The sequence below is a fragment of the Chenopodium quinoa genome, unplaced genomic scaffold (genome assembly GCF_001683475.1).
Source record: "Chenopodium quinoa cultivar QQ74 unplaced genomic scaffold, ASM168347v1, whole genome shotgun sequence".
Lineage (NCBI taxonomy): Eukaryota > Viridiplantae > Streptophyta > Magnoliopsida > Caryophyllales > Amaranthaceae > Chenopodium > Chenopodium quinoa.
In genome coordinates, this window is record NW_018743175.1 from 4083516 (window position 1) to 4111166 (window position 27651).

Consider the following 27651-nt stretch of genomic DNA (forward strand, 5'->3'; position numbering starts at 1 on the left):
CATTATTCAAACTGCTTTCATTGAACACCTACGACAGATGCAGTTTCAAATGTAGGATAGACAGTTTGTATTTGGCTTATATTACGTGCAAAAACGTCCTCTGGTCAGACTGTTAGAATGACCTGATGATGAACCCTGCTGTTGAAGTTAATATCAGCACATATCTAACTTTGAGTTCTTAGTAAGATATTGCGGGATATTCCATAATGCAGGTCATTTAGTTCATTTTCTTTTCCAATACTGGTAACGTAGCTATAAGATAAACGCTCTATAATTCGAAGACTTTAAGGTGTGAAGCTGCGATTCAGTAAACATCTGAATCTATACAAGCAAGCATTAATTTCAGACTCTGAATTATAGTCAGCTAATATTGTTTGTTATTTGAATATTTAGTGGAGTATTTTTTTTTTTTTACCTCCGTGGTACTCTCATATTAATGAAGAATAACACATTTCTCTATGAATATGGTAGATTGATAACAAAGTTGAAACTTTGTGAAAAGTTTTTTCTGAATGCAATTTCCTATAAAATCAGATGTGTAGATTCTTGTAGCAACAAAAGTTACTGGAAAACAACATACACAAGGTATGCAGAACAGCAGAACCAGGAAGGCTAAAGCAATTTGTGTAATTTTCGCAGATTTTGTCTTGTACATTTAATTGGAAGCTTAAGCATCCCAAGAATATAAATATAAAAAAAAAATAATTTAAAATCAGTTCTTAAATATATATATTCCACAATTTACAACAAATGCTCTAGCTTTATCTTCAAAGCTTTGATTCAGCAATCAATTCATTCGTCTTCTTTAAGTTTTTGATAGTTGAGTGGCAATGACCTTGTCAGTAAGCTTCCCTACAGAAGACAATATAGTTGCAGCAGTATACAAAGGGAAATGGGAAACCTTGACTTAATGCGGTCCAAACTTTCAGTGATCTAAATGTTAGGCATTCCTTGTTGCAAAGGACCTACCTGCATTCCAGGACAGCTAAAAATCAATATAATAATAAACGTAGTAACCATCATAAGTCCTTAAAAAAATAATGCATGCTCTTAATTGATTTTGAAGTCAACAACATTGTCACAATCACAGAAGCCTGTTTAAGTCATAGACTAGAGCAAAACAATACTCCCTCCGTTTTTTTTTAAGTGCCCCATTGGGGTGTGCGCGGAGTTTTTAGGTAAAAGAGTAAAATAATATTACCTCCGTTAACTTTTAGTTGCAACTTTGGAGTATTATTTGTGAGATATAAAATATTCCAAAGTTGCAACTAAATGTTAACGGAGGTAGTATACAATTGAGTATGATTACGAATAAGAAATTTGGAAAAGTAAGAAAGAGAAATATAAATGGGGGACCACTAAGTTTAATGTGAGGAGGAAATATTATAAAATAATGGTGGGATCAAAAGGAAGAGAGTGGGTTAATATATAATGTGAGTGGGGTTTCTAAATTTGGTAATGGGACACTTGAATATAAACGGCCATTGTTGAAAAGTGGGGCACTTAAAAAAAACGGAGGGAGTAATACATTAAGCACATGGGAAGATAACGAAAAAAATTTCTAATATGAAGTGGTAGAGTACTACTCCGTATCTACTTGTATTATGAAATTAAATAAAAACTCATACTATAACAAATGAACAAATTAAGAACTGCTCACAAAAGTCCATACAATAAAAGTCCTTTTGTGACTTCCAAAAATATAATAGTCCTTCCTACTTTTGTATGCAACATGATGATACAACACTGATTCTAAAAGTGGATCCAGAGAGAGAGGAGTAAAGTTGAAAAATACTCTAAATACACCATTCTAGTTGCTAACATTGTGATGTCCATTTCAGGTGGTGGGATCTCTTCATTAGCCCAAGATGATAATGCTTGTATATAGTTGCAAACTTGCAGTCAAACACTTAGCTTTAAAAAAGGTTTCAGCTCAAGGCTACATGGTTTGAGTGATAACACTATAATATCCAATCCAGGTGAGTATAAATATTGCAAAATTCTAGTTGCTAGCATTGCAGTATTCATAGATGAAAATGATTTTAGTTGCAATGGAACATTTTGACCTCATTTCTCACGGTATCACTCCTCAATTATAATAAAAGGATTCAGCTCAAGGCCACATGGTTAAGTGTTGCAAAATCTGATATTGGTTGAACGACTATTTTAAAAAGAAAGATGGGGTAGTCATGAGACTAAGAAACTGCTGTAAAGAAGATACCAAATGCATAGCCAACAAGTGATGCAACTTTCTATGCAGTCACATAAACATTTATCCCTCCTTTCAACTAATAATGTCTAACTATTTGGTTTGATCAGCAACATCCAAGTTTAAGGACAGACTCTCACCAAAAGGTCAGGCTGCCACATTACAGGAACAAAAAAGGAGTAAGCATCCAAAGGCCTGTTTTCACAGTATATTAGGATTCCAGGAAAAAGTAGCTTGCCTAATTGCTGCGGTCAATTGTTACCACATAGGCACTTACAACTTTACAAGTACCCTGCGCTACTGAATTAAGCCTTCCAATATTGGATCTTAGCAAGTACTACATGAGGTATAGGCGTATCCTGCAAAAAAGTTGTCTCAACTACCAAGTACCAAGTGAAACAGTACCCCCACTTTCCCCCTCAATTCTCAATAAAAGTCAGGCCTTCCAGTAGGAATTATATGATGCATGAAAGTTCAAGTGTTAGGATTATATCATTATAGTAGACATCAGCAAAACAGAAAACTAGTGAATCTAGGTCATAAGTTAGCCCAAAGAAGTGAAGAACAAGAGTTAGCTCTCTTCAATACGAATAAGCTAGATTCAGCATCAAGAGAAAAGTCAGACAAGATCAATGCTAAATTCCCCTAATATGATGTCCCCTAATATTGATGAGTGATCTAGTACAAAGTAATTGATGAGTGATCCAGTACAAAGTATACCAGCAATCTGAATTCAGTCTGAGTGATAGAATACATACAACGGTAAGTAATAATGTAAACCACCTACTCGAGATAATATTATGAGAGCCCAATATGCCCCTCTTTTTTCTTTTTTTGAAACCAATATGCCTCTCATTTTAGTTGTTAGCCACATCATAAAGCCTACAGTTCACGCCTTCAAAGAATTTCCATAAGACCAGATCAGGCTTTATAACTCAAACTTTAAGAGCAGTGGCGGAGGGAAGGGGGGACAATGGGAGACAGCTGTCCCCCCTTTCTTGAAAAAAAAATCATCTTTTATTAAAAAAAAAAAAAAAAGAAAATCAAAAGGCAAAAGGTAAAAGAAATGACAAGGTAAAAGAATAGAAAAACAAACAAAACTATCCAAAGTCTGCAAACAACTTACTGTAAAAAAAAAAAAAAAAAAAAAAAAAAAGGCTGAGTTTGTTCTTTTGCCCCACTATTCAACCGTACTCCAAAATCCAATTTGACGAGAGTGACATCACACGTTTTCAACTTTCACAACTTTCCGGCGACAATCAAGTACTTTTCTCTAATTTACATTAAACAAGTAAGCCCTAATTTCTAATTATTCCTCTAAACCCTAGTTTCTAATTTTTAATTGTTTAAATCCCAATTTATAATTGATAATTATTTGTTCACCAAATTTTAATTGTTTTTTACTGAATTGTTTAATTATTATAATAACTTAATTGTTTAAGCCCAATTATTTTATTGTTGATTATTTAAATCCCAATGTTAGGGTTGTTATTTTGTCAAGTGTGTTAAAATTGTTTAATAGTTTTTTATGTATGATTATGTAATTGAATTATTATTGATCATATTTTTCAATCTAATTAGGATATGTCGAATAATTCACTTAATTCAAACAAGTCCAAGACAACTGAACAACCCGATCTTCGACAATTCATGTTTAAACGAATGAGATCCCAAGGGAATGAACCTCCTTCATTTGGATCCCCCCAAACATAAGAGAACAATGTGGAAATAGGTGGTTCAAATACTAGTAATGTACCATCGAATGAAGAAGAGTTGGTATATGATGTTGAACTCTTTCCTCATAATCCCGGGAAAAGAATGAACATAATGGATTGTCCCCAAAACCAAAGAAATGCGGTGAAAAGAGCTTATATTCTCAAAAAACCTTGGCAACCAAAAACTCATAATTTCCCTCAAAGACAAGTATCCAGTTTGCGCCGTTTTAGTGTGAGTTGGTTTAACAAGTGGGATTGGCTTGAATATAGTATTGAGGAAGATGCCGCATTTTGTTTTGTATGTTATTTGTTCAAGGGTGAAGTTGAAAGTAATATGGTGGGTGATGCATTTGCTGATGGAGGGTTTAGGAAATGGAATAAACCCGAACGATTTGAGAGGCATGTTGGTGGGATTAAGAGTGCTCATAATCTTGCCTATGAGAAGTATGTGAATTTAAGAGATTGGAAAAATAAATCATTTGTGAATGTGTTAGAAAAAGCAAGTAATGTGATTAAAAGTGAATATTATATTCGTTTGAATGCATCTTTAACTTGCTTGAGGTTTCTTTTGGGACAAGGCTTGGGATTTCATGGGCATGATGAAAGTGATGAGTCTCATAATAGAGGTAATTTCATTGTGCTTTTCAAATGGCTAAGAGAAAAAATGAAGGAAGTAGCTGAACATACTCTTGAAAATGCACCCGGAAATTGTTAAATGACTTCTCCTCCGATTCAAAAAGACATTATTAATTGTTGTGCAAAAGAAACAACTAAGTGCATAATTGAAGAACTTGGTGATGATTACTTTGCTATATTGGCCGATGAATCAAGTGTCTATCCCAAAAAGAGCAATTAGCTCTTGTTTTGCGCTTTGTTGATAGAGATAGTGGAAAGGTAATGGAGAGATTTTTAGGCATTGTGCATGTTGGTGATACTACCGCTTTATCTCTTAAATATGCAATTATGTCTCTACTTGTGGAACATTCATTGAGTCCATCTATAATAAGAGAACAAGGGTATGATGGGGCTAGTAATATGAAGGGTGAAATAAATGGCCTTAAGACTTTGATTATGAATGATACTCCAAGAGCCTACTACATACATTGTTTTGCTCATCAACTACAACTAACACTAGTTGTCATTACTAAAAGGAATGATAGTTGTAGTTGGCTTTTTGAAATACTTGCAAACTTGTTGAATGTTGTTAGAGTTTCTTGCAAGAGAAGAGAAATAATTCGTAATAGTCAAGCTCAAGAAGTTGCTCAAGCATTGGAAGTGGGGAAATTTTGAGTAGATCGGGTTTGAATCAAGAGCTTGGTTTGAAGAGGCCCGGAAATACTCGTTGGGAATCTCATTAAAAGTGTCTTGTCAATGTCATCCGCTTGTTTTCTACAATTGTTAAGGTACTTGTTCACATTGGGAAATATGATGCATCGGAAGATAAGTTTAAAGCTCAAATTGTTTTAGGACAATTAGAGTCATTTGGTTTTATTTTTGTGGCTTACTTGATGTTGACTATTTTTAGTTACACTAATGATTTGTGTATTGCTTTGCAAAGAAAGGAGCAAGATATTGTAAATGTCATGGAACTAGTTACTTTCACAAAAAGAGTGTTGCAAAAAATGAGGGAACAAGGGTGGAAGACTCTCTTAAACAAGGTTACTTTATTTTGCACTAAACATGGCATTGATGTTCCTACTATGGATGCTCTTTATGTTCCTCAAGTAAGATCACGACGCTTTGTCGAAAAAGCAACAAATCTACATCATCTTCAAGAACTTGATAATCGGTTCAATGAGAGAAGCATGGAGTTACTTACTTGTATGGCTTGCTTAAGTCCTAAAGATAATCTCTCATCTTTTGACAAAGAAAAGGTACTCAAACTTGCCTCTTTTTATCCCGAAGAATTTTCGAGTTTTGATTTGATGACACTTGAAGGTCAATTTGATATATTCATGGAAAATATGCACAATGATGAAAGATTTCAAAATTTGCGTGATCTTAACTCTCTTTCCATGATGCTTGTTAATACCAAGAAGGATAAGACATATCCTCTTGTATATTTGCTTATTAAATTGATGTTGATTCTTCTTGTTGCTACGGCAAGTGTTGAAAGAGTATTCTCCGCAATGACATATGTCAAAAGTAAGTTGCGAAATAGCATGAGTGATCAATTCATGAATGATTGTTTGGTCACTTTTATTGAGAAGGAGGTGTTCCTACAAGTTCCTGATGAAGTAATCATTGATCGTTTTCAAAATATGAAGACTCGAAAGATGCAATTGTAATTTAATATTAAACTTATGTAATTTTTTTCGTATTATTTTTGAATTGTAGGACTATATTATATATTGTGGATTCTTTAGTTGTAAAATTTTAACTATAAAACTATCTTTGTTTTTTTTTTTTTTAATATTTTTGTTAAATGTTGCGATGTTTAGTTGTCGTCCCTCCGATTATACTGGCTCCGCCACTGTTTAAGAGTATATTTCTCACTTTGAAGTTTGAACTAACTATTAAACACTTAGGGGGCGTTTGGTTAGTATATGTTTTGAATTGGAAACGAAATCGATTAAACCGATACCGTTACCGTGTGTTTGTTTTGAAGGCATAGTAACAATAACCATTATCTAAGGGTAGTGGTTACCCCTCATTTGTAACTATCAAAAACTTGGGGTAACAAATACCCTTACCCTCCTCTTAACAAATACCCTTTACATGGTTAAACCAAACAAATGAAAAGGTAATAGCTAAATGATTCCTTTCCCACCTCTTATTTGTTTCCTTTTCATTCCGTTTTCATTTTCCAGAACCAAACGCCCCTTTAGATTCCAATCCTAGTCAACTTTACTATTCCCTTCTCGTTTTGACAATCCTCATTGCACCAACCACCCAAAGCTCATCACTTTCATTAAACAACCATCACTACAACTCCTTCCTCACAGCCAACAAAACCAAAGAACTTTTCCATGATCTAATCTATCAAGGAGATATTGAACCTTGTATGATGAAGCTCTTGTTGGCCATCATTTAAAAGATAGTTACATTATGGTGAAGTACCAGATAGTAACTATGAAGTTGACATCCACATTAGTCGTATTGCGGAGTTAGGGGTTGGAATTTGGATACCTCTTCCCAAAACTTCCACTTCATCATAAGCATTTCCATAGACCGTAGGGCATGCCATACAAGTTACCCCATTGTAGACATAAAACAATAGAATTTCCATTCCCCCTCTGGAAAAAAGATTTTTTGTACAAAGCACATAAACAAAACTACCATAATCAACGCTACCATGAAAAAGCATGCAAATTTCAAACAGTCATGACCAAAATGACAAATAAAACGAACCTGGCTTCGATACGAGGTTGATTCGTGACCGAGGTCCATCAAACATCCAGCTATCCTCATCTAATGACTTAACTCCTTTGTTAAGTGCATCCATCAAATCAGCTTTTAGTGCTGAAAATGCCAAAACAAACCAATCAATGGACGGCATCATATAAATCCGGAAAAAAGACTGTCAAATTCCCTACCTAATAGTTCATCTTGTATTGAAACAAAATAACAACTTCACACCCAAAATGCCACAACCTCCTCGTAAAAAGGATTATAAATAAAGAGTATCATGGTATAATAAATTTAACAATTAATGCCATTATTGAAGGAAAGCTATACTTTTTCATAGAAATAAATGTTAAAGGATTTAAAATTAACCTTAAAAAAAGCTTCCAATAAAATTAAAAAAAAGAAGCAGCTAAACCTAGAGCTCCAAATTCATATACTTTGCATAATTTGAAATTAAATTAAATAGAGATTGAACAATTGCAGATAAAATGATAAATAAGGCGATAGTCAAAGTAATATAAACAAGGGAAAATGGAGAGATTGGAAGAAAAAAAGAAAGGGTCACCTTCAAAAGCGTCTTCCTTGGAGTCAAGGAGAGAGAGGAGTTGAGAAGAGGAGAAGTGGAAATCATCAACACCCAAATCACCGCTGTTAGTGTGGTGGCTGCTGCTGTTGCTGCTCCCGCTGCCGCCGCCTTGAAGTGCCGCCGTCGACATTGCCTCTGATTTTTGGAATGATGCTTACAAACTTCTTCAAATCGTTTATTTACTCAGGATCCCGGAACCAAGAGGGACTTCAGCTATCCCTCTTTTTTCTTTTGTTTTTTTTTTTTTTAAGGGGTAAGTCCAAATTTCTCAACGTGATTTTTTTTTATTTTGTTAAAGAGAGCCTCAAGAAAATACAAAAAAAAAATTGACGGAAAATACACATTTTAAAGGGGCAAGTTCGTATTTTCACCAATAAATTGAGTTAATATTTTAATTTTGTCCAAGAAAAAAAAAAGATTTTAAGAAAAACATAGAAAAGAGCTTTATTGGAGAAAATGAATTTTTTAAAGGAGAAATCGAAGACGGCATGCAGCTTTAATGGAGGAAGATGACACCCCTACTTTTTAAGGTTAATCATGTCCTTTAATTTCCCCTTTTTTTAGGGTTTTCGTTTAATTCAGGGATTTGAAATATGGTGGTGAAAATAGTGGTTTATGAGAGGAAAGCTCAAGCAACTTCAATGGAGGGGAAAAGCACAATTACCGAGAGTTATAATGAAAGTAGTGGGAAGAGGATGTGGAAAAAAGGACGAAGGTGGATATGGGTCATGGGTGCCTTGGTGGGGATTGAGGAAGAAGGAAATGAAAAAAAAATAGTAGGACAAAAAATATAAAAAAATTAATATAAGTCATTTTATTTGTGTTTACGCCATTTAAACATTATATTGAGAAATTTGAACTCGCTCGCCACAAGAGAAAAGCCTGCACTTTGCAACAATGCTATTTTGAAAAAATTTACAATATTCCAACAAGTTTATTTTAGATGTGTTTACACTATTGTATAAGTTAGAAATCCTACAACGATCAATCCTAGCCACTCTACCCATTTATCTTTTTTCATTTCTTCTACGAAGTTCTCTAATCATGTAGATCATTTCTGGTCCAAAACTCCACCTTTAACTTTTCTTAAAATTTGAGCTAGCTTTTACATACTTACTCCGTTTTTATTTACTTGTAACACAGCCATGTAGCATACACTTTGAGGTCGAGATAATACAATATAAACAGACATAATATTCAACATAATTTTTACATATAATACCTAATCTTTCTCTAATCATTGTGTTAAAAATATTCTGATAAAATCACTCGTTTACCTTCACTAATCATCACCTCCTTAAAACGCGTGCCTGAAAGGTGTGTTACAAGTAAAAAAAAGCATAAAAAGTATGTTATTAATCAAGAACCGAGAAAGCATTATTATTTTTTTTTTCCTTTTTGGGTGTTCCACCCGGTTCACCCTTTGGGCTAATCCGGATTCGGGGATCAGTTCCGGGTGGTTAGGTTCCAGTCCCCTCTCAATTGTTGTTGCGTGGGATCGAACACGCGGTCCTCCTTGCCAAGTGTAGTCTCAATCACCACTACACCAATAGCCAATTGGTAGCATTAATAATAATATTATGGATTGTATGGAGTAATATAAGATTTAAAAATTTAAACATTACAAATCATTAAGTAAGCAAATAGCGTACAAACATAATGAGGTTGTAAGACCATCTTCACTAAAGGAAATTTGGGTGGTATTTCCTTAGAATCCTTACCATTCTTATAACATTCGAGGAATCTAGTCAGGCCAGATTAACCGGTAATTTTGTTAGACCACTCTCAATGGTGAGCAAAAAAAATGCTCACCCACTCTCTCTCTACCCACTTTCTCTCTCAACAAATCAATTTTGCTCATGGGAAATTTTTTTTCACATTTCCTCTCCCAATGGTGAGCAAAAAAAATGCTCACCCACCACTATCTCTCTCTTACTTTTTCAATACCCCACCATAACTTTCTCTCTCCTACACAACACTTCTTTATTTATTTATTTCATTTATATTTTAACAATGTTACTCCAAATAAATAAAAACTAGTTTAAAATGTGTAACTTATTTTTTTTATTTTTGTCTTTTTTATCGTTAAAATTTGTCGTAAAATTAAGTACGTTATATAAAAAAATTGTAAAAAAAAGCTCATAATTTGTTAAATGTTTTTATTTATTTTAAAAGCGGTACAATACTAGAGAACAATTACATTTGCAACGTCATGTGCAATTAAACTTAGGAAATAAAATAAACACAACAACTAAAAAATAACTCGACTGCGTACGGAAAAGTAGCTACGCCATAGTACTTGGCTTTATTTAAGTCGTCTAATTTCTCCCTAATTACGTGGCCCGTATCGTTGTCAAATATGTTCGAGTAAATCACGTTTCAGAGATAGATGAATTTCTCTGTCACAGAGGGAAGCTTTTCGCTGTAGAAATGCGTTGAAGTCAAAGTTGGTAGGTCGGCCTACGTTGAATTCAAACGGTGGCGTTGTAGATGTTGATGCTGGTGTTGATTCTTGTTGATCTTCTTCGTAGAAGGCTCTTAGAACTTCAGCTCGAGTGTAGTTGTGGCGCTCATCTTCAACAATCATGTTGTGCATAATGATACATGCTTTCATTATGTCTCGCAGTATGTCCTCATCGTACGCCAGTGACGGTTTTCGTATTATTGCAAATCGAGCTTGCAAAACACCGAATGCTCTTTCAACGTCCTTTCGAGCAGCAGCCTGGTGGTCAGCGAACAATTTATCTTCTTGAAGTTGAGGGGTTGTGATACCCTGAACAAAAGTTGCCCACTTCGGATAAATTCCGTCGGCTAAGTAATATGCCATGTTGTATTCATGGCCGTTAACGGTAAAATTTACCGGAGGAGCTCAACCATGCAGAACCTCATCGAACACTGGGGAACGGTATAAGACATTTAGGTCATTACAAGATCCAGGAATCCCAAAGAAGGAATGCCATATCCATAAATCCTGATCTGCAACGGCTTCCAGTATTAGCGTTGCTTTCTTGTTCCTACCGGCGTACTGCGCTTTCCATGCCGTTGGACAGTTCTTCCATTCCCAATGCATGCAATCAATGCTGCCTATCATGCCTGAAAATCCACGCAGTTCATTTTGATGCAGTATTCTGGCCAATTCATCAGTTGTATAATGCAATTACATTACATGCCATAACAAATTAAAATGATAACAAATCCAAAAAAATATCAACAACTTTCTTCAATTGCATAATGCAATTACATTACATGCCATACAATATTTTTTTTTTCCTCACAAAATAACATATATACTAATTTTAACACATAACTACATGTACATATTAAAGAAAATAATTAACCAATACTTGCAACACTTTAAGAAGTATGAATTTATAAATTTCTTGAGAAAATATACACAATTTTGTTTAATTACATAATGCAATATAATTTTGTGGCCTATCATATTGATTTTTTTCCAAAAACCAAACATATACTACTTTTATTATGTAACTACATTTATATATAGCAAAAAAAATTAACCAATAATTGCAACACTTTAATAAGTACAAATTTAGAAATTTATGGACAAAATATACACAACTTTGTTTAATTACATATTGCAATATAATTACATGGCCTACAATTTTTTTTTATTTTTTTAAAAAAATCACATATATACTACTTATATTATATAACTGATTTTAAAAATTAAATAAATTTTTTTTTACCTCAATATGGCTGAATTGCAAACACTACCTTCTTCTACAAATTTAAAATACTTTTAAGAAAATAAAAATTTGGAGGATTTTAAAGTGTTTACGAAATTATGTCAAAATATATCAAAATGCATGTCTATTTATAGAGAATTTAATTTTATGACCGTTGGTAATTTTTTATTTTTTTTTACAAAATATATTTTTCTGAAAATGCATTATAAATAAATAACCGTTGTAAAACGGCTAGTATTTTCTGATTGGCTGGCTGCCTGCACCCGCCACGTGTCACGTCTTCATTGCTTCCCTCACTGCACGCGTCAGCAAACCAGCCTTTTTTTTTATTTTATTTTCTGATTCATCAGAACGACGCGTTTTGATAGGCGCGCCTTTGAGGGACCTCATCAAAACGCGTCGTTTGATGCTTGGAGTCCGTTTTTTTTTTGTTTTTTCCAGCCAGCTGTGGGCCCCATTCCAGTTACTATTCATCAATAAAAATGCTCAAGTTTTGAGCTTTTTTGGAAATGTTTATGGGCTTTTTTTCCTATTTTAACTTTTGCTCACCATTGTAGCTCATGATCATTTTTTTTACTCACGAAAAATTCTCATGAGCAAAAAAAACACTCACCATTGCTAGTGCTCTTACAGGCTTTAGTTCGATAAGACGTCTTTAACTCTTGAAAGTAGTGCTATGAAACATGTTGAGCTTCGAGTCCAGGTGACGACACAAAAAGAACTCAATAAACAAATTCAAAACGTAAAAGCCACTCCTTCTCTTTCCGCCTAAAATTCCTCCTTCTCCTTCTTTCTTTCTCTTTCAACTTACTCAAATTTTACCATCATCAACTTTCTCTCTCCTCAAATTAGGGTTTCCGAAACTCCCGCCAGATTTACCGCCTCCGCCGCCGTCTCCGCCGTCTTCCGCCGCCGTTCACATTCTCGCATCTGCATGACTCGCATCCGACACCAATTTCCACCGCCGGCGCTTTTTACCGTCACTTCCGGCAGCTCTTTTATCGTCGGCGATGTCTATCAAACCTTCGCGCTCCAATTCTCTGTCTGTAATTAGATCGGAACCTTCCAAGAGCACGCCGGTAAATTTTTTTCTCATTCATCGTCAGTTTAAGTGATGATTATTGTCGGATTTTGTATGAATTTTCTGATTTTTTGTGCGATTTTGTTTGCTATGAATGTGGTTAAGGTGTCGGAGCTTACGAATATGAGTGTCGCACCAAAGGAGATTATATCGGTTATCGATTCGTTGAAGCAACATGTTGAAGCTCAACGGCATGTTTATGTCAAGGTGCATTTTTCAGAAACCTAATTTTTTGTGTTTTGAAAATTTGCAAAGTTAGATTTCGGTTTAATAACAATGTGGCATGTTAAAGGCTAATTTTAACTGATTTACGCGTATGGAAGATGGGAAATAGTGTTTTTTTATTTTAATTACTGATGTATTAACAGCAATGCTGATGAAAGGATGGCGTAAGGGCGGAATTTTTGAGTGTTTTAAGTTGATGGTTTGAAAACCAATTTTGAATAGGGTTTAATTTATGCTCGTTATCTGGAAAGTTGGGCGGAATTAAGGTTTTTTTTTTGTTTTTGTTTTTGTAATTGTTAGTGAGTGAAGGATTCTTGTTCTTATGATTTCATGCTTGTTTTCAGAACATAATGGAAGAAAACAGGCAAAAGTTGTGCAAAGTGACTTTAGGAAAGGAAAGAAAAAATGTGACGCCTAACGACTTGGAAAAGAATGCAGCTTTATTGGTAAAAAGGCAGACTGATGCGGTCAATATGCAAAACGGTATTGGAGCTGGTAACAAAGGTGATGGTGCCAATGTCTCACCTGAAGATACAGCGATTCTTCTAGGTTCTCCTTTCCCTAATAAGAATACTATTCGAGCCATCAGACTTCCTGGAGTAAAGAGATTACCACCTTATACTACATGGATTTTTTTGGACAGGTTTGTTAAGGTTAATATGTACCTTGATGAAAATATTCTCCATATAATGTTAATTTTATGCACATGCCATAAGTTTGTTTATGTTGTATCAACTTGATTTCCCCCCCCCCCCCTTTCAAATATGTCGTAGTTGTCATAGGCTTTTTGGTGGATTAACTATGAATAAATTTGTATTTTGTTTTTTGTATATATAATGGGGAATGTAGGGGTAGGGCTTACCGCTTATGTAAAAGTGCTTTCATTGAAAGGGATTCTGCAACATGAAGAAAGAAACGATTCATTATTTGGGACATGACTCTACACCACTCTTTAGTATTTGAAGTTTTTTTTCGATTTCACATCTTAGAAATTTAGAAATTCATCTATCTTGATTATTTCATGTAGCCGACCCCACTTATGTGATTAAGGATTGATTAATTGATTGATTGATTGCTTGATTTATCTATCTTGATTATGCTTTTATTAAAATCCTTTTAAAAATATTAAGTTCACTTGAAGACTGCGTTTGCCCCATCCTTTTATACTTCGTAATTCAAATTGTTAGTAATAAAATAAATAAATCAATCAAAGCCTTAATCCCATAAGTAAGGTCAGCTACATGAACCAAATTTGATTATTCCGTGTAGTCATCGACATAATTTTCCTCCTCCATCCCTTAGATCCAATACTTCATCCTCATGCAAATCCATATACTTCATATCCTTCCCAACTCCTTTCAACCAAGTTATTTTCGGTCTCCCTCTCCCTCGTTTAACCCCTCCATGTTCCTACTCTTCCACTTTTTGAACCGGTGCACCCTCGGGTCTCCGTCTTACATGCCCATCGCAAACGATTTTCCCTTAGTTTGTTTGCAATCCCTGTCATACCTACTTTCTTGCAAATAACCTCATTTCTGATTTTATTTCTTAGAGTGTTCTTGCACATCTACTTTATTATGCGCATTTCCGTAACCTCCATCTTGTTACTGTACTCCTTCTTAGAAGCCCAACATTTTGTACCATAGAGCAACACTGGTCTTATTACAGTCCTGTAGAATTTTCCTTTCAACTGTAAGGGGATGTTTCGGTCACATAACACTCCTGTTGCCGCTCTCCATTTAAGCCACCCCAACTTATTCTTGGGTGCCACGTTTTTCCAGGATGATCGACCTAAGATAGTTAAAACTTTCGCTCATGGTCAAATCCTTTCCATCCAAACTCACCACTTCATTGCTTGTCCCCTCTGCGTACCAAAGCGATATACCAAATATTTAGTCTTACGCCGACTTAGCTTAAACCCTCTAGATTCCAACCTTTGCCTCCATTGCTCCAATTTGGCGTTAACCCCATCTTTAATTTCATCCATCAAAACGATATCATTTGCACTATGGAACCTCATCTTGAATCTGTTTAGTTACTTCATCTAGAACCGTTGCAAAAAGAAAAGGGCTTAATGCAGACCCTTATGCAATCCAATTGTAATAGGGAAATCTTTTGTCAATCCTCCACATGTCCTCACATTTGTTGACACATTTCGATACATATCCTTAACAAGATTCATGTACCTTCGTGGGATACCTTTCGTCAAAGTTACCCACCAAAGTACCTCTCTTGACACCTTATCATATGCCTTCTCTAAATCAATAAAAACTATATGAAGATCTTTCTTCTTTACTTTATAAAACTCCATCATTTGTCTTATCAAATGGATTGCTTCCATATTAGATCTCTTATGCACAAAATCAAATTGGTTATCCGAAATGCTTGGGCATGCCCTCGTGTTCAAATCACTTTTTCTCACAACTTCATAGTATGACTCATAAGCTTGATCTCTCGATAGTTACAAGAATATTGAGCGTTTTCTTTGTTTTTATCGATCGGGACTAAGGTGCTCTTCCTCCAATCTTGCCAGATCCTTGTAGCCCTCCATATTTTGTTAAAGAGATCTGCTAAGCAATCAGTATAATCTTACCCAAACACCTCCACTCCTCTATCGGTGTACCATTAGGGCCAACCGCCTTCTTAGGCTTCATCTTCCTCGGTGCAATCTCTACCTCTACTCCCCTAATCCTCCGCACATACTCCATGTCGATTTCTTCATCCTTCACGGAGGTATCTCCTATCTCAACTCCATTACTTCCATTAAACAGTTCATCGAAGTACCCTTTCCACTTATCCTTGATGTCCTCCTCTTGTAGTAGGACAATTTGGTTCTTATCTTTGACACACTTTATCATGCCAATATCTTTCCTTGCTGCTTGTTTTCTCTTTGCCATCTTATAAATGATCTTTTCTCTCTCCTTGGAGTCAATCTTTTCATAAACCTCATGATAAGCCTTTTCTTTCGCTTGGCGAACAGCTGCCTTTGCCTTATTCTTAACCTCCTTATACGCTCCAAAGATTTTGTCACTCCTACATTTTCCTTGATAACATTCCCTTTTTTGCTTAATTACTGCTTTCACCTCTTCATTCCACCACCAAGTATCTGCATCGAAGTTCTTCCCCTTGATTCCCCTCAGACCTTTTTGGCCACTCTCAGAAAACAATTCTTCATTCGTAACCAAGTCATGTGTGGATCCACCACTCCATCCCAATCCGCCTCCTTATTACCTTTTCTGTAAAAACCTTAGCATTTGCATCCATAAATATTATTTAAAATTTGTGTTAAAAAGGACTTCTGTTGATTCCCTTAAATAATACGTGGAGTTTTCATATGCTCACAATTACTTTTGTGAATAAGGCTCCAACTGTAGAACAATGCTTGAAGGCCCTGAGCTATAGAGCAGGAACATATAACTTTCACTGTAGGATAAATTTTGTAGTCTTGTATCTTCATAATGTTTCCCAGTAGCTTGCACTTTGTTTTCTTGTGTTGCAGTCTAAATTTGTTACGATCTGTCCAGGTCCATAGGTGAAATAGTTAACTTTCTTGCACAATGTTTGAAATATTCTCATATTTATACTAGGTAGGTTGGTTTTAGCCAAAATGCTGGAGTTAATTTTCTTGCACAAGAGATTAAATATATCTTCATTTATAGTCTTTGATGGTTATTTGGGTGTCTGAAGTACAAAAATGGTCGATGTATTTTGTTCCAACTTTAGGTTGAATTTACTCTATAGTTTGGTGGTCCAATTTGTCAACGTCTAACTTTAATATTAAAATTTCTAATGATCTACCTCTCATGTTTTTATAGAGTCGTTTTAACTTTCTAGGTTTATGAGAATGCTAAGATTTGTCAAACAAAAGCAAAAAGTGTTTTATTTTTATTTTAAAATTGATCTTAAGACTATGGAGGAAGAGACTTTTAACAAGATGGAGGTTTTAGGCATGATCATTTGATGGATATTTTTGGTGTCTTGTTGAATTTTTAAAGATGTAGGCTCTTAGGTGGAATGAAATGTTGTTGGAAAACAGGATTGGGTGCTAGAAGATGTCAGCTAGATAAAGAGAGGGATACTAATCAGTTTCATTTATAAGATATTGAATATGCTGCGATGTTAAGGTGTTGGAAAGAGAAACTGTTGAGACTGTGAGTCACGCGGAGGTCTTTCTCTAGAGCAGAATGATTTCTATAAATACTTATTTGTGGTGGATTGTCACCCTGTGATTTTTGGTCTAGTCAAAGGGTTTTACGTCGTTTAGTTAGTAATTTGCTGGATTATATATTTTGGGAGGAGATTACTAGGGAATTGGGGTATAAAAGATAAGAAATCCCTTAGTCCTGGAGAGTTTTTATGTATTTATTAGGAAATGTTGGTGTATAAGTGATTTTTTTTCTTAATTTTTTTTTGGAGAATGAGCGAAAAATTCTTATATACAGTATTAAGGTGCTAAATGATTTGGACACTGGCGTTGTGGATCTGGACATGTATCACACAATAATTAATGACTCTCCATTTTATCACTTTGGGTGTATAGTCTTTGTTTTAAAGCTCGTTCTATGGGCTAAGTTTTTATTTTTCTAATTTTTATTTTCTAAAGTTTGCCTGATTGTATTTTTGTCAACAATTTTGGATAACATACTTTTAGGTGGTGCTTTCTTGTAAAATTTCTTCATTTTTTTATGTGTTTAAAAAGGGTGGATAATGAGGGTATCCAGCAGATATAGGTGGTATTATGTTTCAATATGTTCTTTGTGATACTGTTGATTCTTCTTCAAGAGTGTACCTATCCTGTGTGGGATATTTAAGCACATGTTAGATGTGTGCTATTCAAATTTGACCTCAATTAGTTGTTGCTCGTGGCTGGTCTGAACTTATACTGTTGATTCTTTTTCAAGAGTGTACCTATCCTGCTTTGGCTAGATTTCTGTCTTTACGAGGTTATATGGTTTTGTCTTCCTTATGGCTTTTCTTGGGGTCCCTTTATGGGTTGATGCTAAGATTCCTTCTTTGGTTTTTTCACATGAGATAAATTGTTTTGGTCTCAATTTTTAAAGATTTGGTCTAGTCTGATATGACTGAAGGTCTGAAGTTTTACCCTAATATGATGTGAAAATATTTTCAAGTGGGATCTTGCTAGATTCATCTTATTGTGTATTGTTCCAATCACTCCGTTAATAATTTTCAGAATATTACTAATATAAATTTTACTATTTTGGTAATAAAAGATGAAAATAGGAAAATATTTTAAAATCTTGTCTGGTTTGATTTGGTTTATTCTAATACTTCAGAAAATAAAGTTTCTAGTACAAGGTGAAGAGAAAAAAGCTTGTTTGGATTTTGTGATGTATTAGATCTCTAAGAGATTGTATAAATGGAAGGAGTTATACAGATGGATGAAATATTTTTGAATAATATGGGAATGAGGATTATGAATGGTTGGAGGTAAAACTGTGTATAATTTGTTTCGTTATATCTTCCTGCTTATGGCGTTTTATCTAACTCTATTGCAAGAAGATGTGAAGCTTAAATTTCATGTGGCAATAGTGAATATTGTTCCATTTTAATTTCAATTTCCATCGATCAAGGAGTTTGAGGGACGCTATAAAGTTAAAACAAAAACCTTACACATTTCTACAACAATTTAAAAATGGGTTGTCATTAAAGGCACCTTTGGTCCATGTTATTATAAAACTTGCATTCGAAAAGAAACTTAAAACTTTCTTTAAAGTAAATATGATGGCCGGAGGTGGACCCAGAATGTAGAATCAGACTGAATGGCATCATATTAAGGAAGGCATGGAGTTAGGGTTTTAAAGCTTATGCATGTTTTCCGAGTGTTCTATTGGGTTTTGTATTTTTGTCATTGTTTGCCTTTGTTCAATGTTGTCCATGTCTTGTATTTTGATTGTGTTTTTCATTTGTCAGAAACCAAAGGATGACAGAAGACCAATCTGTGGTAGGTAGAAGGCGAATTTATTATGATCCAAATGGCGGGGAGGCCCTAATTTGCAGTGACAGTGAGGAAGAAGTAATTGAGGATGAAGAAGACAAGAAGGAATTTGTTCGATCAGAAGATTACATCCTTCGGTTGGTATAGGCAACCCTTTCCATATATGCTTGACTATTCATTGATTCCATGCTCTTTGTTTCTTTGCAGTGGACATTTCACTCTTGTGTCCTAACGAAACACATAACAGTATATTTTTATAATCCAAAAGAAAATAATAGCTAGTGATGTCCAATATCTTTCCTTTTGCTGCACTTATATCCTGTCCCCCTGCTCTATTGTTTCCTATTTTATAAGTAGAATAGGGGCTTTATGCTGATACATCTTCACAGAGCCTATGAAAATGTTATTATCTTTCATGGTAATTACATTCCTTCATTTGCACTAGACCTATTGAATAAAATATGGCTGTCAAATGTCAATTACTGCTTTCATGCTTTGTAAATGATTAATGAAGAGTTTGAGGAGGATACTATATGCTTATGTTCCAGATTTTGAATGGTATTTTAGTATCTAGAGAAGCCTCAATTTGATGAATAATGGAGCTGAGGTGTGATGGTCTTTAACTGCATGTCTCTGCCTAATGTCTTGCTCAATTTGATTTAAGTAGCCTGTTGAAACTGAAATTTACCCTTTTAATTGTCAAAGATCTTAATCCATATAACTCTCTCCTGCAGCTGAAGTGTGCAGGGTGTCTCACATATAAGTACATAATGTTCCTCTTTATTAGATAACTGTTACCAACTTACCATATAGGATAACATTTATACTCCCTATGTCCCTTAAACTTAGATATAGACTCGGGGACATGAAAAAAAAAAATATATGTATAGATTTTTTTGATACTATATTGTTATTTAAAATTTTGAAAGCTTATGAGTCTTTCCTTTTTTTTTCCCCCTTTCTATAAGAAGCAGTTTATGAATTACAGAAATCTGAGAAATTGGATTAAACAAATTATATAAATATGGTAGATATTTATAGGGTGAGCTGAGAGAAACTTAGAATGTGTGTTATAAATTTGTATTGGGAAAAGGTGAGATTGTTACTGCTAGCCTGAAGAGAAATAATATTCTTTCTTTAAAAAAAGTAAGGTAAGTTCTTTAAATGTTTATCTTTTCCTCCCCTGTTATCAAACTTACGCATGCCTCATTGCAACTGCCTTTTGATTTTTGCCACATCTGTCTTCCCCACATCCTGTGTTTGCACGCGGATCAGATTGTGTTTACACGGGTATGATGGAAAAACTGAAGGGGCTAAGCATTTCAGGGCAGAGCCAAAAATACATTTAAAGGGAAAGTGGGTAGAACAAAATATAGTGGGAGTATAAGAAGGCTTCTTTTCTTTGCATAATGGTGTGATGATGTAATCTGTATTACTTTTTTTTTTTGTTACTCTTGGTGATTTTACTTTTCCGCTTGCTTAACTTTTTGTAATTTTTTGCTGATAATCATGATCTTGCTGTAATTTATCTCATTCTTGCTGTTTGCTTATTTCCAGAATGACAGTGCAGGAAGTTGGTGTATCAGATGCTGTTTTGGATTTACTTGGACAGTGCTTTTCCAAAAAACCTAGTGATGTCAAGGTATTTGGGAGAAAGACATTATTATTATGTTTATTCTTGAAAAATTAACCGTAGTGTTTGTTGCTTTACTGTTACATGCAATCCGATACACTGGTCAGAGTGTGAACTTCGGTCCAGCTGTTTCCCATTCTTTCTGTGCTTTCCTTACAGAGAAATGAAACACCGTCAAACGTCTTATACAGGCAAGATATGAAATTCTTTGTGAGGAAGAGAAGGCTATGACAGGTGTAAGAAATGGGGATACCATGGAGACTTCAGAAAATTCAAACCCGTATCTTGATAAAGATTTGGAAGGAGCTTTGGATTCTTTTGACAACCTGTTCTGTCGCCGTTGTTATGTAACTACTGTCTTTGACCTTCTTGAGATTTTTGTTTATTGTTTATCTTCTTAGTCTAACCTTTTGTTGCTGATTCTTTTTTTGGCAGGTTTTTGATTGTAGATTGCATGGATGCTCACAGGATCTCATCTTTCCTGTAAGTACATAGTATATTGCTCAAAATTTACTTTTTTTTTTCCCTCCTCTATTGCCTATGCATCTCTCTCTCTCTCTCTCTCTCTCCCCCTCCTTTTTTTCTAAAAAAAATTATTAACCTTATAGACTGAGAAACAACATCCCTGGAGCTCTTCCGAGGAGGCAAATGTACCATGTGGTTTGCACTGCTATCGTACGGTATGTTTAATATTTTGGTGTATACAATGGGAGGGGGGAATGTTAGCAATAATATATTTTTTAAATTAAAAAGTTAGATCTGTTAATGTTAATGCATAGACCAATCTGCTTATGCAGGCTTCTAAGTATGAAGGTGATTCTGCAGTCATCTCCCAAAAATTTGATGGCTCTGAATCTAAGCCTGGCCCTTCGTCTGATGATGGTTTTGCTGAGGTGTCACCAAGAAAGAAGTCTATTGGTTCTTCTAGCAAGCGAAAGGGAAAATCCACTCAGAGTGAAAGTGCCTCGTCACATGCAAGAAATACATCTGATAGCAGTGATTCTGATGAAAGACTTGTTCAAGATAACAACTCTGTTGACCAATCTTCTATCCATTCTAAGCGTAAGTTGATTGGGAAATCTGGAGCTCGCAAAAGTAGGAATAAGCGAGCTGCTGAAAAGATAGTGGTTGCAATCCAGAAGAGGCACAAAAAGATGGTGGCTCCAGATGCTGATTCAGTCAACGCTGGACCTACCATGTCTAGAGATATGAAGCTTCGATCTCGGGCACGCAAGGAGGATGATGTTGCAAGTTTTCCACAGAAGAAAGGAAATTTAAGCACTGGTGAAAGGTCAAGGAAGGCTTCGCTGGCTGTGGGAAGCTCCAAGTCCATAAACTGTGAGACTCCTAGTGATCTTCTTAATGTAGCATCCAACGATCAATCTACTTGTCATTTGGATGACATGTCAAAGAAAGAAGAACTTGTAGATGAAAGCCCTGGAAAACTAGAAGTTAATAATGACAGTTCATGGAAGGCTCTTGAAAAAGCACTTTATGAGAAGGGTTTGGAGGTCTTCGGCAGGAACAGGTCATTTCAATATCTGTGTTTCCATAGATTTAAATTTACTATTGTGGTATATTTGAGCTGATCTGTATTGCATGGACTTGTGTACGAGTATGCAACAAGGGTATATGTCAATGACTAGGACATTTTCAAAAAAAATTTGCATTTTTTTTGCCTAAATAGAAATGCCCAATAGTGAATATTTATGTCGGAGGCATGTGTATTTAATACATGACTCTTGGTGAAATGAAAAGTCCATGTGATATAGTATTAATACACATATCTCATGGCCAATTTCACTGATGGAAATGATGCAAATACAAGAACTTAGTAAACTTGGTAGTAAGCTATAGCAAGATAATTCAAGTTTAATTACTTTTATTTTTTTCTGTCATCATGCAATTTAAATACAAAGTCTTGTTTGTCTGTAGAAAATATAAGAGGAATTATGATTTTCTTCTACATGGAACAAATTTTGCTCTTGTACAGTGTACAAAGATTTTAAGATTTGTTTATAATTTATTGTGAACAATTGTTTAGTTAGTGGTTCAACTGAGGGGCTGCTTTGCTTATTTATAGTATTACATGGTTTGGGCTTTTAGTCTAAGGCTTACTCTTTGATCTGTATTGCCTGTAACTCTATGTTCAACTTCATGCAGTTGCTTGATTGCTAGAAACCTTTTGAATGGACTGAAGACATGTTCAGAGGTCTATCAGTACATGAATCACTTGAATAATAATCTATCCTACCAAGGCGGTGATGATGGGACAAACCTTGAGTGCACTGGAACCATGGTTAGTTATCAGATTCTGGTCCTGATGATGTTGAGAGTATGCATTGTATATTTATCTGTGACTTATGTTTATCATCTTTTGGTGTGTACATTTTAGGGCAATGACATCAGGAGGAGATCAAGATATGTTCGGCGGAGAGGTAGAGTTCGCCGTTTGAAGTATACATGGAAGTCCACAGGTTACCATTCCATTAGAAAGCGGATTTCAGAGAGAAAGGATCAGCCTTGTCGACAGTATAATCCTTGTGGGTGTGAATCTTCTTGCGGAAAGCAGTGTTCATGTCTTTTAAACGGTACATGCTGTGAGAAATATTGCGGGTGAGTTTTACCTTTTCAGAGTGGGTTGTGCTAAGTATCAAATTTGGGTTGTGACCGAGTATTTAAACCTCTGCTTACTTTTTGTGATTGAACTTCTTATTCCACCAGTTTAACTCAGCATACTGATTTCATTGCTAAATGGTGCCAATCTCTCTTCATGTAGGTGTCCCAAGAACTGCAAAAATAGATTCCGGGGCTGTCACTGTGCTAAAAGTCAATGCAGAAGCCGTCAATGTCCATGCTTTGCTGCAGATAGGGAGTGTGATCCAGATGTCTGTCGTAATTGTTGGGTTAGGTGAGCCGATATATTTTATTATTTGTTTGCACTTTATCATATGAATGAATACTGTAGATGTAGAGCAATTATAGCAGATTAAGAGTGCCTAAGATTTTTCAAGAGTAGCAACTGTTTATGAGATGCAAGAATTAGTAAAGAGCATTATGATATATATTGATCAGCTGCTGTTGCTTCTTGCTTGTGGGATTGTCATGAAAAAGGCTTGATAAAAAAAATGTTAAATGATCATGTTCCCATAGAACTTGTTATTCCATTGTCTCCATATTATTATTGGGTGATAAAATGTGCGTCACTATGAAAGTTGCTGTGGCCAAAACTATTTAAGTTTCGCATCACTTGATTCAAGTGATCTACAGGTTAATCTTATATTGAAATAAGTAAACATGCCACATCTCAAAGTTGATATCCCAAAAAGGCCAACATTATAATCTCTAAAGCACTGGTCCCATAATCTATTGTAAGTTGATAAAACCAGAAGAAAACTTCATGTTCATGATACAGATTTAGTTATAGGAATTTTTATTTGTTGTTTCCTTGTATTGTGATAAAAAGTAAAAAGTTATACTGTCGGTACATTATACGATTCAAGAGTCATGTTTTAAGGCATTACTTATGCGGTAAATTCAAAATGGTTATGATGAATTGATTCAGTTAATGGACAATAGTTTATAACTTTGACTCGACATTGAGCAAATGAAGAGGATCTAGATTTATGGTATCTGGATTACAATGAGAAAATACAAGTTTTTCAACATGAGAAACATGTCATGTATCTTAACAGGGCAAATTCGTCATTTTCAGTCTTTGAGTTGGGGTAATGTTGAAATTTTGTATAAAAAAATCTGAAATTTCTAGGAAAAAACAGATCCAAGGTTTAAATGGAAACTGAAACATCAATGTAGAAACAAGGAAGCTTCAATGGAAAAATTGAACATGACAAGCTTCGTCATTGGAGTAGGATGATATCATTACCCTTTGGGGTTAACTATGCCATTTTTTTCACCATTTTTCTTAGGGTTTTAGTTTAACTCGGCGGCTATGGCGGTAGAATTGGTGATTCACGAGAGGAAAGCTTAAGCAGCTTCAATGGAGGTGATTATGGGTTGGGATTGGAGGAAGAAGATGGAGATTCGTTGGTTATGGCTGGAGATCTAAGGTAGAAGACGAAAGAGGAGGAAGAAGGAAGTGGGAAAAAGTCAAAATACAGTACACTGATGTAGCACGTGTCTCGCACGCCTCGTCTACTGTTCATGTTGAGTCTCATCTTGAGAAACCGGGGCAGCCTCGATTATAATAATGTTCAATTTTAACATTTGGGTAGTAAGATGCAAAGCATGCAAGAGGCTGGCTGAAAGACATTCGTGCTTGGATATTTTACTTTAGATTCATTGCTAACAAATGGTTTCCTTTTTGACCTTTATCTGCAGTTGCGGTGATGGTACACTCGGTGTCCCAAATCAAAGAGGTGACAATTATGGATGTAGAAATATGAAGCTATTGCTCAAGCAACAGCAGCGGGTAAAGTGTCCTCTCTCTCTCTCTCTCTCTCTCTCTCTCTCTCTCTCTCTCTCTCTCTCTCTCTCTCTCTCTCTCTTTATTTATATATTTTTTTATGTAAAAGGCTAGAGTTCTAATCGGTAAAATTAGTGGAAAATACAACTTACGCAGAAAATGTATTTGAAAATTAAGACCGAGCTAAAAGCTGGCCTATTGAAAGGATGCTAGTTGAAAATTTGAGGGCTCAACAAATCTTTGATCTAAATTGGCTTGTGGTGTATAGGAATGGCTTAAATTTCTTATTTATATGAATTGATAGGTGTAGTATGTGATCTTCTAAAAATGATCGGGGGTATTGGTATAAATGAAACAAATTTGTCCAAGGTTACGTTTAAACTTTTAATAGATTGGCGTATAAGAGTAGGATCTAGTTTTGCTAGCTCAGAATTTGAGAAGTTATCTTGTTAGGTACAAACATGGTAATAAACCGCTTTGAATTCAAGCTACAGAGATTCCTTTGGAAACTTTGGACTTTGTCACTTCGGTGATTTATTTTTTTATTTGTTTAAAGTAAAATTCGCAAATGATCTGTACTGATGTAACCCGATTTTTTTTGTTTAGAAGCAAAGAGGCTAGATAACAAAACTTTAGTTACATCAGTGTTAGGATTACAGCCATCCAAAAGCAAAATTAGAATGTATGTTGGAGGATCCATCTTAATTTCTAAATGTTTGAAAGTGGCACTTCCCTTCCTAGAGCTCTTGCTAGGATATCCGCTACTCTAATTTGTGTCCTCAGCACAAGTACAACCTTCAAACTAGGTCTGCTCCATAAAAGATCCCTTTATTTAAGCACAATGTCGCAGGATTCATTTATTGCAAAGTCGTGGTGGAGGATGTAATACACTGCTTCTTATGAGTTTTATTTATGAAAAGGTTACTGCAGTCTTCTTGCGCTGCAATATTGGGTTTAGAGTAGGTTAGGGTTTCTATTTTTGCAATGATAAAGATTGCCGGATGTGTTGAACCCCTAATTCTCAAGCTATGTAGTGTGCTGATTTGATACTAGTATCTGGGTTTTGGGCTTGGTTGGAGATGATTGCTGCATCTCTCTTCGTTTAAATTGGCCAAAGAATAAAATGGGAAGTATTGTCATATCCTGCCAGGGGGAGAGAGAGGTGATTAGGTTTGGTTGGCTATTATGCATTTATTTTGAATTGAGAAAACCATACCCAAATTTAACCCTAGACCAATTATGCGTTCGTTGCTGCAGCATGTGATTATCTCATGTCTAGGATTCCATATGACACTAAGGTTTTTTTTTTTTTTTTTTTTTTTTTTTTTCCTTTTTTTTTGGGTTTCTTTTTACAGGTTCTACTTGGCAGGTCTGATGTTTCTGGTTGGGGAGCATTTCTTAAGGTGATAAATCTCAAATTCACGACACTGATGTTTATCTTTTCTGCTTGCATAATGCTTAGTTTCTACCCCTTTTTCAGAATGGTGTTGGGAAACATGAATACCTTGGGGAGTACACTGGAGAATTAATCTCACACCGGGAAGCTGATAAACGTGGAAAGATATATGACCGTGAAAACTCTTCATTTCTTTTCAATCTAAATGATCAGGTCTGTCGATTGAATTTTAATTGTGCAGTTTTAGATAGGACTTATTATTGGCAGGTTGTTCTCTCTTTATTAACAGTTGTATCTTCTGATTGTGCAGTTTGTTCTAGATGCTTATCGAAAAGGGGACAAGTTGAAATTTGCCAATCACTCTCCTGATCCAAATTGCTATGCAAAGGTAATTTTTTGTGATAGAGTGGCTGTTTTTTTTTAAATGGGAAACTCTGTATTAAATAGCATAGCTACATGACCTCCCTGTGCTGTTTGTATCTATCGAGCGTCAAGTGGGCATATGTGCCGGAAAATATCATTAATTGTTTGATACCATGGCAGGTTATTATGGTAGCTGGTGACCATCGAGTGGGCATATTTGCCAAGGAACGAATAAATGCAGGGGAAGAACTTTTCTATGATTATCGTTATGAACCAGATCGAGCACCAGCCTGGGCCCGTAAACCTGAGGAACCTGGATCAAAAAAAGATGCTGCCGGGCCTTCAAGTGGCCGTGCAAAGAAGCTCGCTTAATCCATTACAGTACAAATCTAGTTCGAGTCAAGAAATCATTTTTTTGTCATTCTTTACAGGTCGAGCATCATTCATATGAGAGCGGTGAAATCCTAACCACTGACATCCCTTTATTAAGGGAAATTTTTTGGATTCGATTCACATTCTAACTCAAATGTATTCTACATACATTGTAAAAGGATGCTGAATTCACCTACTCAAATGTATTCTACATACACTATTTATTTGACATCCGATATTTATGGAATTAATGCAAGGCAAAAAGTGATTCTTGTATAGTTTTGCATTCTTGGCAATTTATAGTAATTCCCATTTCAGTAAATCTTATCGAATTGTTATGGTTCTCTTTATTGCTCCATTGTCTTTATATTATAATTCGATACTAAATCAAACATGTAACTTATTTCTTCGTTTGAATTAGTAAGCTACCATCCAAAAAAATTAGTAAGATGTACTACCTCCGATTTGCAACGGTTAGACATCTTTCCTCTCTACTTTATGTCAAATCTTTGCAAATAACTGTTAACGGAGGTAGTAGTTATTTTTTATAATCAATTACTTTAACAGGATTTTGAGCTTCTTGTTCTTTAAAAAGCTTTTTCCTCTATTTTACTTGTAATATTTATTTATTTAT

The 27651-nt window shown here is 35.2% G+C and overlaps 3 protein-coding genes across 3 annotated transcripts; 1 reads left to right on the top strand and 2 right to left on the bottom strand.

Moving 5' to 3' along the window:
- Window positions 1–561: 561 nt before the first annotated feature.
- On the bottom strand, window positions 562–8125 carry LOC110732579 (protein SAMBA-like). The gene is made up of 3 exons (XM_021912534.1): window positions 7838–8125; window positions 7276–7386; window positions 562–969 (listed from the first exon to the last, which is right to left on the bottom strand). The coding sequence occupies exons 1-3, from the start codon at window positions 7986–7988 to the stop codon at window positions 941–943; spliced, it is 291 nt and encodes a 96-aa protein (XP_021768226.1). The 5' UTR covers window positions 7989–8125; the 3' UTR covers window positions 562–940.
- Window positions 8126–10211: 2086 nt separating this feature from the next.
- Window positions 10212–10685, bottom strand: LOC110732859. Its single transcript, XM_021912858.1, has one exon. The coding sequence runs from the start codon at window positions 10683–10685 to the stop codon at window positions 10212–10214; it is 474 nt and encodes a 157-aa protein (XP_021768550.1).
- Window positions 10686–12019: 1334 nt separating this feature from the next.
- LOC110732580 (histone-lysine N-methyltransferase CLF-like) lies at window positions 12020–27339 on the top strand. The gene is made up of 17 exons (XM_021912535.1): window positions 12020–12644; window positions 12752–12853; window positions 13216–13514; window positions 18803–18964; window positions 20385–20469; window positions 20652–20807; window positions 20896–20943; window positions 21069–21140; window positions 21258–21988; window positions 22624–22759; window positions 22856–23076; window positions 23240–23371; window positions 24802–24892; window positions 26242–26289; window positions 26367–26495; window positions 26593–26670; window positions 26826–27339. The coding sequence occupies exons 1-17, from the start codon at window positions 12576–12578 to the stop codon at window positions 27015–27017; spliced, it is 2751 nt and encodes a 916-aa protein (XP_021768227.1). The 5' UTR covers window positions 12020–12575; the 3' UTR covers window positions 27018–27339.
- The last annotated feature ends 312 nt before the right edge of the window (window positions 27340–27651 follow it).